General features: G+C 37.4%; 1 protein-coding gene across 2 annotated transcripts in view; it reads right to left on the bottom strand.

The window, feature by feature from the left end:
* Positions 1-12,068, bottom strand: part of PLCB1 (phospholipase C beta 1) — a 787,019-nt gene that overhangs the window by 191,335 nt on the left and 583,616 nt on the right. For both annotated transcript variants that reach the window (XM_056121100.1, XM_056121101.1), the window contains exon 11: positions 5,921-6,078. In XM_056121100.1, the coding sequence (XP_055977075.1) occupies positions 5,921-6,078 (158 nt within the window). The remainder of the gene's footprint in view (positions 1-5,920; positions 6,079-12,068) is intronic.

Raw genomic sequence — 12,068 nt, 5'->3', positions numbered from 1 at the left:
GGGGTTGGTGATTGGGCCACAATCAGTGGTACTCAGGGGTCACTTTGGGCAGTGATGAGAGGTTGAGAGCACATGTGGTGCTGGGGGATCAAATCTACAAGACAAACATCTTAACCCCTGTAATATCTCCCCAGCCCACTTTTCCCCTCTTGATTCTCTCTTTGACTTCAACGCATGGCAGTTTCTCTTGTACCCTACACTCATGCCTGGACCAACAGCAATGGCCACTTGGAGGGAAGGAAGGGCATCACATGGCCGGAGACCTAAGGAAATACAAAGGGAGAAAGAGCAGCAAACACTAGCTAGGAGAAGCAGACCGTAAAGCCTCAGCAACAGACTTTGTGGACACTGAGGGCTTGGAGACCTCAGGGAACAGAACTGGTGAAAAAATCACTATGGACCAAGGATGGTGTAAATGGGAACCAGTAAGCAACCAGCATGAGGCCTAGATACAGACACTGGGGAATCTAAAACCACTTTCTTAAAGCTACTATAAAACTATATCATCAGAAACACTGGTAATTGTTCACTACTAATCTTATATACAATAACTCAAGAACCCACAAAGGAACTACACCAGTTTTGCAGTAGCAATCTTTTCAACCTTTCAAATAAAAGAACATTGTCTGCTCTTCTTGAAGTAATTTTAGTTTGGAGCACCTGAAAACTATAGAAGTGCCATTGTAGGACTTTAGGTATTTTATGCCTTTTGGTTTATTTTGCATGGTGCACAGAATACTTTATATTCAGAAAAGCAGTTATAAGTTTTATAAGTATCATTCTAGTACATAAGCTATCATTAGTACACACTGGATGTGAAAGTACCTTACTGTTCAATTGCTTCTTATTAAACAAACCTGCTTTTCGTAGAGTTCTAACACTGGGTTCAACAATCTATAAACCATATGGCTCAATTACTAACCTCCAGTGGGAAAAACTGCCCTTGAAATTCTTTATCCTTGACAGACAACAGCAGGGAGTATTTGCATATCCATTTTATGTGAACACTTATGCAGCAGTGAAATTGTATCCTAGATTGTCATTTCTCTCAAAGAATGAAACTTTATTTTTATACATATTCAATTTAACAAAGCACTCAAATTTAATACATTTTCATCATATATTTGATTACATTACCCAGTTTTCCATCTTGTACCATTGCTGGTTACAAATAAGCTGCCTGAGGGGACAAAAGGCAGAGCTTGGAGATGGTGTGGACAGGTGACTGTCTAGTGCAGGGTGGAAGCAGACTGAATGAGAGCAGTGAGAATGAAAAGTCAATGATAAATCTCTGCCAGAACCATCAAAAAGGCTATAATGAGGAAAAGAGTCAAAAATCCTGATGTACAGGTCAAAAGATAAATAAATCTGGAAAGGAATTAAACAAAACCCTTCCATTAAGAGGCTGAATTGGGGCTGGAGTGATAGCACAACGGGTAGGGCATTTGCCTAGCATGACCTGGGTTCGATTCCCAGCAACTCATATGGTCCCCTGAGAACTACCAGTGGTAATTCCTGAGTACAGAGTCAGGGGTAACTCCATAAACATTGCCAGATGTGACCCAAAAAGCAAAAACAAACAAACAAAAAAAGAGGCTGAATTATAGGATGTCCCCATTTCAGGAACATAACCTTTTATTTATACCTATACAATAAGGTGATAACTGCCACTCAGAAATTATACTTTGGTGAATATATCACAGAGAAACGTTCCAGATCATAGAGTGAGGCTGACAGTAGATAAACTGTGTAACATAAAGTTGACAAATCTAAAGAAGGAGTTGATTTTCCTGCTGCAATATGCATAGTGGCTACTAAACATAATTATCCCATGAAAGCCATGTTCTTCACACAGGATAGCTCAAACTAGGAAATGCTGAGAGGGTCTTTTCCACCACCTACTGATCCATTATATATGTTATTTCACATGTGAAATTGGAGAAAAGTAAAGTTCACCTATTCAGTAAACCAAGACAAGAAAGATTCAAAATGAAGACTATGCTCTTATTTTTTTTTTAATTTTTGTGGTCACAGCCAGTGATGCTCAGGGGTTACTTTTGGCTCTGCACTCAGGAATTACTCCTGACAGTGCTCAGGGGTACTGGGAATCAAACCACGGTTGACTGCGTACACGGCAAATGCCATCCTGGCTATACTATCATTCCAGCCCCAACTGTGCTCTTATTTGTGTATTTGTTTTCAATGAAATGGGAAAATTCATTGAAAGATACATATATTGAGCACTTAGTATATTCTAGATTCTGTGTAGAGTGCTTTTGACAAATTAGGTGACAGTTTAGATACCTGTCTCTTTGGAAATTTTATGTGACTAGGAGACAAGTAATGACTATATTAAGCAGGGTAGAAGGTGATTAGTACCCTGTGCTAAATAGTCACATTGTACTGATGGGCTAGAGCGATAGAACAGCGGTAGGGCGTTTGCCTTGCATGCAGCCAACATGGCGGATTCACGTTCAATTCCTCCGCCCCTCTCGGAGAGCCTGGCAAACTACCAAGAGTATCTCGCCCGCACGGCAGAGCCTGGCAAGCTACCCATGATGCATTCGATATGCCAAACACAATAACAACAAAAGTCTCCAATGGAGACGTTACTGGGCCTGCTTGAGCAAATCCATGAACAATGGGAGGACAGTGACAGGGACAGTGACAGGGAACTGATGAGAGGAAACTAAGCAAGAGAATGGAATGGGTGCAAAATCTAGTTACAATATAAAACAGTCAGTCCAGAAAGCCTTATTGACTTGGTAATATTTATGAAAAACTGTAAGGAGGTGAGAGATAATCACAGTACATAAAGAGCATTTGGAAAAAGAGCATTCAGAAGAGAAGGCACTCTGCAAAGGCTCTGATGTGAGATCTGTCTCATGTTCTAAGAGAACAGCAGGGAGGTTAGTGGGGTGGCAGCAAAGGGACTAAAGGAGATCTGAGATGTGAGGTAACGATAGTGGTAGATTCAGCAAGGCCTTGACTCTTGTCTCCCATTTCCCTTCCTTTTCTTATGAAGCTCTGCATACACTGGCTTCTGAAAAAAGCACTCCACATGCTAGTAATTGTGTAGAACAGGGTTGAGGTAAGCGTGAGGCAAGTGAGGTGTCAAAGTGTCACATTTCTAGAGACATTCCTTCAGGTGCCAACTCTGAGCTTACATAAAAAGCTGTACTCTCAGTGTTTCCATATGAGATTCATCATTGTACCACCCTAGTCCTGGGGTCACGGCAGGAGAGTCTTTCTAGCTCTGTATACTTGCCACAAAGTATGTTGGGATCTACCCTCCCCAGACTCATCTCTCTTCCCCTATCCTTTCTAAAGTTATCTGTCCTAAATGCTTGCATGTTGAGAAGGCAGAGCAAGGCAACTGTTAGGGACATAGCATCACCATCACTAAGGTGTTGAGTTTTCTGTCCTTCCCCTAACTATCTACAATTCTACCTTAGAATCTTGTTGTGTCTTTAGTCTCTAAATTACAAGCAGATCTGGAGATTTGGCTAGGAATCTTGGTTTTTGGGCGACAGGAAATGGACAGCAAATCCATCCCAAGTGCCTCTGGGATAGCAGATGTGACAGAAGAACCACAAGTGTAGTTGAGAGTATAGGGAGACACTCTAAGTACCTTAATGAAGGAGGCCTAGGAGACAAAGCTCCATATAGATGAATATGCCTTTGAATTTTCTGGATATTTATTTGTTCCCCACTTTCTTCTAAGGAAGTCAAAGAACCTTGAGGGGTTATATATTTGAAAGAAATCTAATTGCTCCTCACATGGGCTCTGATGATGGGTAGGAGTAGGTGGCCCTCCTAGCGGTGGGTCAGTGCACAAGGTCAATAGTCCTTTAGTTCTGTAATGACTCTATCAAGATGCGCTGTTTCCCTTTGCAGTATCACTTCCATCCATCAACAGACAGATAGATTCAAATTGCACTCACCCCTAACAGGGCCATTGATTCCCCATTTTTTCATAAAGAGCCCACCTAGGTTAGGATAGGTATCTTAGACAGCTAACAAAGCACGCCTGCAAGAGCTGAGAGGGACTGGGAATGAAACAAAAGCCCAGTGATCTGACATCAAAGATAATTAAAAGCTTTTAAGAGACCACTGCTAAAAACTGCTTTCAAAATAGAAGTTAAGGTTAACCCCCTATGAAACTCTGCTGCTGAATTTCATGAAGACTTATCTTTTTTTTCATCATTATTCTGGAGCCACAGTGTGTAGAAATCATGAAAAGTCAAATTCCCTAGATACAGCACAGAAAAAATATTTCAAGATGCTAATGATATTTCTTCAGGATTCATTTTTACTCCTGTCAAATATAGTGTCTCTGATCTGGAAATCCATTTATCTAAACTGAAATCGGACTGTTTTATGTTTTCATGGAAGTCTTGCTTCACTTTTGCTGCTCTCCCAAGTGATTACTGTTTATTTTCTGACATTTCAAGTGTCCCAAGGCTAACAGTTATATTTGATTATTTTTCTTCTTCTCCTGCTTCTGAGACAGTACTACTCAAATCTTCGTATTTAAAAACCAAACCCAACCCAACCCAGTTTTTTTGAGGCAGTCAAGTGAGATTTTACCACTTCCTTAAGGTTGCTATTAATCAAGCTCCCCTACATTCAGCAGAGACTTTGGCAAGTGACTGTTTTCATCCCAACTCTGTCACCAATATCAGTGAGGTTAACCTATAATTAACCCAATATTCTGGCCTTTCATTTCTAATGATCTTAAACTCACTCTTTTTTATCTACTCACACTCAGTTTCTATTGTTAATTAAGATTTAGTGCCCAGGGTCATTTCTGTACTAACAATCAGGTAATGGGACTCATGCCCTAAGGTCTCTCTTTACAGAGTCACCCTCTGGCCATTCTTTGATGATTCCCTTCAGAGTAGTGAGAAGTCTTAGTCAGTGAAGAGAAAATGTACCCTAAAACCCACACATCTCTGTCTCTTTTCTAGATCACCAATGAGTACTGAGGACTTTGCCTAGAATGTCTGGGCATAAATGTCTGTAAGCTTGAATAAGAGACTCACTTGGTACAGGATGGAGTCATTGTAGAAAGCAATGACCTAAGATCCCTCAATTCTTGGCTTTTGTAGACAGTTGATGTTGCTTTATCAGTTTTAGAAAGGATTTATTAAGATTCCTACTACTGGTAGGACCTGTCCACTGCAAAACTTTGCTTCTTTGAACCCTTAGCCGAATCAGCTAATTCGAACCCAAATCCTGTAAGTCTTTTCTAACATTTTCACTGAATCATCAAAGTTCCCCATGATGTGTAGTCTCCCTTGTTACATAAGCCAATAAAACAAACTCTTATTATTTGTTAGTTTGCCAGAGTTGATGACTGATAGCTGTGTGTTAAACACTGGACTGTGACAGCCAATATTCCACTAGGGCATCATGGAAATGAATATTATAGAATAATTAAATTTTAATATTTAATGCCATCATTATCATAATGTTTGTGAAGAAAGTAAACAGGCTAGATAATGATGCACTTCCCAAACAATGTGGGATAGAAAATAAGAAGGCACAAAAGAATGTAGGCAATTATATGAATCCATTTATATTGAATTAAAAAAATTCATAAAACTACATTGTTTTAGAGATGAACAATCATAGCTATTATGAATCTACTTGTTAGAAAGGTGGTCATAATGAGCAATAAATAAATAAATAAATAAATTGATATTTAACTTTTCAAGAGTTTCCTTTGATTCTAATTAGTATGAATCAACTAATCTGACACAGATTCCCTATAAACAAACTGCTACATATAAGTATTTAAAATGCAAATATTATGAATACTGTAACTGTAGCTGCTGGAACTTTCTAGCTTAGGAGGCTTTACCGATAGATATCAGGTTTTCTGATAGTATCAATTGGAAATATTCATTCATTGTACCTTGAAGGATATTTCAGTTGTCATGGTGAACCCATGAGTGATGACTGGCTCCTCTTCTGCAGTCCGTCCCTTCCAGCAGTCCAATTCCACACAGCGACAACCAGACAAGAGCACTTGGCGATACATCTCAACAGAGGAGTTTCCAGCCAACTGGCCAGCTGTAATATACCAACAAAACAGAGAATCTCATGATACAGGGCATTGGAGGGTTTCTGAGGGAAAAAAGAAAAAAAACTATTTCATAAGGGAAAATGGAGTTCAAGAACTTGAACAGCTGTTTTCAGTCTTCAGCTTCAACACTAGGTAATAGGGATAATCCCACATGTAATTGTCGATCCCTAACCCTGCTTTGGGAGAAGACAGAATAGGATGATGGCATTTTATCAATACAATAACTTATGCTTACCAATTGCAGATCAAGTGCTAATCATTTTTCTTTGGGCTATAGTATTTAATCTTCACAAAAAACTATGGAATAGCTCCTTTTCTTTAAAACAAACAAACAAAAAACAGATAAAATTCCCCCACCCCATAGACCTGTTTTTAAATAATAAAAATGGCAAGGGCATTCATTTGCCCAAATTGACAAATTAGTAAGTGGGACATCCAGTTTATCACTTAAAATATCATCTATTGTTCTTAATGCCTACTAGTTAGGGAGCATTGTTGGCAGCTACTCTCTTAGCAAGTCAACTCCCTTGTACAAGTTTGTCAAAAGCATACACGTTTAGGTAATTAAATGTTCTCTGTTCACAAATCCATTTTTAGTAGGACATTTAGACTGAATTAAAAAATGTTAAAGTATGCCAATATTATTACAAAACATTGCTGAAAGGGATGAAAGGATTCCTATATCTAGTGTCCATTAAATAGAATATTCAATATTGTTGTAACTAGTCCCCAAATTGGTCTACTGGTACAATTCCAATTAAAGTGAATAGCTATTTTATTTTTTGAACCAATTGACAAATTGATCCTAAAATGCATAAGGCAATGTAAAGGAATATGTAATAACCAAAACAATTTAGAAACATATGAACAAAGTTGAAGAACTCACACTTTCAATTCCAAAATGGAACTACCAAACTATAGTAAGGAATATATTGTGATATCAGCATGAGGAAAGATATAAAATTTGAGGGAACAGAATTGATATTCAGAAATATGGTTATTTGACTTACAGGAGTCCTAGAATAATTCACTGCAGTAAGAATTTGTTTCTCATTCAATAAATGGTGCTGGGACAACTGATTTGTCACATGCAAAGTAATAAAGTTAGGTCCTATTTCACACCTATGCAGTAATTCACTGAAAATGAATTAAGTTTCTAAATAAAAACTAGAAAACCTGCAGAGGAAACTATAGTAGATAATTCATTTTGACCTAAATTAAGGTAATGGTTTTATAGATATTACACCAAAAACACAAGCTACAAAGTAAAAAATAACCATAATAAAAATTTTAAAATGTTGTGAACAGAACAGAAATACTGGTGAAATGATGAGCATTGTAATAATTAAAGCATCTAGGAAGTCTAAGGAAGCAAAACTATTCCTAATATACTTAGTTTTATTTGTTTGTTTTGGGGGGCTACACTTGGCTGTGCTCAGGACTACTCTTGGCTTTATGCTCAGGGTTGCTTTTGGTGGGGCTTGGGGGACCATATTCAGGGCAGAGGACTGCACTGTTGGCTATCTGCAATCTAAGCACCTTGAGCACTGTTCTAGAGCGTAGGCTCTTCATTTACTTAAAAAAGTCAATACAGGCATGAAAATTCCTTCAAAAAGTAATTTTAAAATACTAGAAGTAGACAAGAAGTAGACAGTTCTCCATATTCACCACACAGATGGAGGCCTTTTGTTTTCCCTTAAGGACTGTCTCTGATTTATTCATTAATTCTTATTCTTAGAAGTACATAAAAGATAAAATATTGGTGTAACTGTCAAACAACTTTAAAATGGACAGATGACTAAAAGAGAAAAAAGAGGGGAGGGAAATAAACCTACTCTCAGAATTTAGATTAATTTTTTTTTTGCAATACTTGGAGCTTGAACCCACATGAAAGGCAAGTATTTTATCACTGAGCTACATCAATGACCCTCATAATTTTACTTTTAGATGCATGTTGCAAAGCCAAGGTTAACAAAATGATAACTTTTTTGAGTTACAAAGAGCCCTAGTAAATGAACTGCAAGGTTGCTTAAATAGGTTTACATAGTCACTTTTCTCTACTGGAATAATTCGGTAGTTTAAATACACAAATGAATTTGCAGGGGAAAAAATGCTGACAAAGAAATCTAGAAGGTTCCTGACGCTAGGCAATCAATTTTCTATTTATAATTGCCTCAAAGTTTGTTGTAATAATGATATTTGCTGTGCAAACAGAAAGGGAAAAGTGGGACTTAAGGGGGAAAAGTTCAACAGATTAAGTCTATGCTTTGCATTTGTGAGCCTTAGTTCAATCCTTAGCATCCCATGGGCTCCTGTGACCCCTGATAAGAGTCAGGAGTAGACCCTGAGCACTATTTGATGTGGTGTTCCCCCTCCAAAAAAAGTCATTTACATGTTATTCTATGCTTAAGGGATGGTTATATCAACCACAGGAAGTTGCAAATTCAGAAAATTATCAGATTAACTTATTTAAAATGCTAGTCTCTGCAGATAATTGCATGGTATTAAAGGGTAGAACATATTTTCTTATGTAACATCTAGGAAATCGCATAAGTATATACATGGTGATATATAATGCCATTAAAAACCATGCAATTTATAACTTTATTTTATTAATACTTCATTGAGTGTTATTAAAGTCCATGGGAAGTAATCATGTGTTTATAAAGTAAAGCTAATGGGAGATCAACCTAGATAAACACCTAACCCATACTCTTTATTTATATAGCAACATTTATTTGAATTTTCTTGCATATTTTTATCATTTGAGAATAAATAGGAGGAATTTTGTATAGTTTATGAATGTTTATTAGTTATTGATTTGAAAGACATGGTAAGGTATGGGTTTGGGTGTGTGATATACAAAAAATGTGAAAAAAATAAAAGAATTCAGGAGAGTGTATATGCATGTACATGCATATGTGTGTGGTCCTTCACCTATATCCATCAAACTGTGTCCAATTAAAATTTCCTTACTCTAAATAATATTTATTAGAAATGGCTCTTCAAACCACATTTTAAGAAAATCCAAATATATCCACAGGTGTCCTACTCCCTAAAATGTATTTTGAAAATATAAATACTAATAGTTTCCATTATTTCTTCCTTTTCTGCTTTTGAAAATATAAATACCAATAGTTTCCATTATTTCTTCCTTTTCTGCTTAAATCTCAACTGTCAAGTCTTCTTACCTAAAATTTCCATTTTATTGTTGCTATATCCCAAAAGGGCTGGAGCGATAGCACAGCGGGTAGGGCGTTCGCCTTACAAGCAGCCAACATGGCCGACCCGAGTTCGATTCCTCTACCCCTCTCGGAGAGCCCGGCAAGCTACCGAGAGTATTCGATATGCCAGACACAGTAACAACAAAGTCTCCAATGGAGACGTTACTGGGCCTGCTCGAGCAAATCGACGATCAATGGGAGGGCCTTTACCTTTACCTTTATATCCCAATTACCCATCATTTTCCATTTGATTAGAGACAAATGAATATAGTTTCTCAGGCCAGGAGATTGTCAGAGGTTGAGATTAATGCCATGACATGAGTCACTTACCCTTTACTTTTCTGAAACTGGCATCTGGCATCACCTCTGTCTGCATGAGAACACCCTACGGGGCACATTCCAAAGCCACTACTGAACTTGGGAACTGAAGTTCCTTCAGCTTAATTTGGTACTACTGCCCTGAGTCATAGCTCTGCAATGTTTCAGTTGACTGAACTCATTTTGGGCAGCTGACTACATTTACTTGAGCTATTCTCAAGTGAACTCCCAGGATTACCCAAGGTCTCCATGGATAGCAGAGACCAGAAGGTTCAAAATAACAGTCTCTCTATCAAGACAGACTTCTGAGTGATACCTTATTTTGCGACATAATATTGATGATTAATTGTGTTTATATTGATCTTTTCTTCAACTTCTTTTGTGGTGGGAGGGTTTGGGTCTCACCTGAAAGTGTTCAGGGACTATTGCTGGCTATATACATAGGAGTGGCCTGGCATTGCTCAGGGGACTGTATGTGGTGCCAAGGATCAAACCAGAATCAGGTAAATGAAAGACAATTGCCTTAGTTGCTGCACAAGCTCTCTGACCTGTAATTTTCTCTTTTTTTTTATTTTTTAATTTTTATTAGTGCGACACCATGAGGTACAGTTGTAGACTTACAAATTTTTGTGTTTGGGTTTCAATTATACAATGATCAAACTTTCTCTTTTGAGAAGACCTTTCTCTTTGATTGCATTCAGGCAAAAACAATGCCCTAGTTGGCAATGAGGCTCTCTTGAATATAGATCCAATTGACATGAGATGGACTAGGTAGGAAAACAATTTTAAACATATGCTTTAATGATTTTAGGAGTCTTAGCAGCAGATCTATGTAGACTCCCAGCTACATTCACTGTACGAAACAAACTACTAATGACTATTATGTAAGACTGACTGGAGGTGTTTTTTTCTTACCTAGAAAGAAAGGAATGCAGGGACTTTGCAAAGCAATCCTATTAACATCAATACTATCGTACTTAATCTATAACTAAAGAAGTAAAAATAAATACAAATGACAAGACTCTGTTTTACCAGGAAGTTAAAATTAAGTTAAACCCTCATCTTAAAATTCAGTTGCCCTTTCCCCTTTTTGCCCTTTTCCTCTGCCAGTAGAATATTCTAGTCTCTGACAGTTTTGGGTTCCTTTACCCAGTACTGATGGCAATTGTTTGAAATCAGTCACTGTGACCTGTATTACTGATTACTGTGGACATTTCTATGTGGTGTAACTCTGGGATACATCTAATAAGGCGTATAAAAAAGTCCATGAACTGGAGAGATAGCACAATGAGTAGAGCATTTGCCTTGCATGCAGACACCCTGGGCTCCATACCCAGTACTACATATGGTCCCCTAAGACCTACCAGTAGTGATCCCTGAAAACAGAGGCAGGAATAAGTCCTGAACACAGAGGAATGGGGTTCATCCAACATCCCCCAAGCCACAAAAGAAAAGAAAGAAGACAACATTGCTTTTAGTGTAAAGGGAGATTCCTCTCCTGGAGATTATTCCAACCTCCACTGCCTCTCCCAAATATGCAACACTGAACTTGCCTCAAGGGTAGTTGGACTCTGCAGCACAATTTACCCACCAGAACTTCTCATGGCATTGTAGATTTTGACACACCACAACTGGGACCACATCTTTGCTCAGCTTGTTTCATTGACTTCTCACCTCATCTTGAGAGACCCTTCAGTAAATCACTTGCAACTAAATTCTCCTTTTGGGGTCTGCTGGTGAAGTATCAAAACTTAAAAATATATATATGAGTGATAAACTAAAATCCTTGAGACATTTGATACTATACTGATTGTGTCAGCAAGTTATACTAGTACTATTATTTATAGTCAAAAATACTCTGGCTGTTTCAATTTAGTTTCATTTTACAAATGAAGCCAGGACTTAATTTAATTTAAGTCCAATTTACACTTGGTATGCTCTTTCCTTAAATTCATCTTCCCATTCTACCACAAACTTTATAAGCCTTTTAGTACTTTAAACCAAAAATGAATTTAAAAAGTGTGATAAGAGATAAATAAATTGGGAAAGTGAGAAGGAAGATAAAATCTAGTTTGCAGTAGATTATTATGATAAAACTTTGACTTGGAAAAATTTTTGGAACTTTTCTCTAGCACACAAATACACATAAAGGTATGAGGTGATGATTTGAATAATTATTGAATACATTTCTGAGATTTTTAATTCATTGGAGGAATAATTAAACCCTCAAATATAATAATATCTTGTCTATGCTAAACATGGACGTTTATTATTTAGAGTCATACCACTTTGTTTTGCTAGTGTATATGAAGTCATTATCTCTAAAAGGTTTAGAATATGGAGTCCCAAATAGGGAATTTATGTAGAGCTGAAAATTGTAAATCAAAATCATTGCATACCATTTTGTTCTAAGAGAATTTTGTTTAAAATAATAA

This window comes from Sorex fumeus, unplaced genomic scaffold (genome assembly GCF_029834395.1).
Source record: "Sorex fumeus unplaced genomic scaffold, SorFum_2.1 ptg000044l, whole genome shotgun sequence".
Taxonomy (NCBI): Eukaryota; Metazoa; Chordata; class Mammalia; order Eulipotyphla; family Soricidae; genus Sorex; species Sorex fumeus.
The sequence above is the reverse complement of the archived record's forward strand: the minus strand, read 5'-3'. Positions and strand labels throughout refer to the sequence as shown.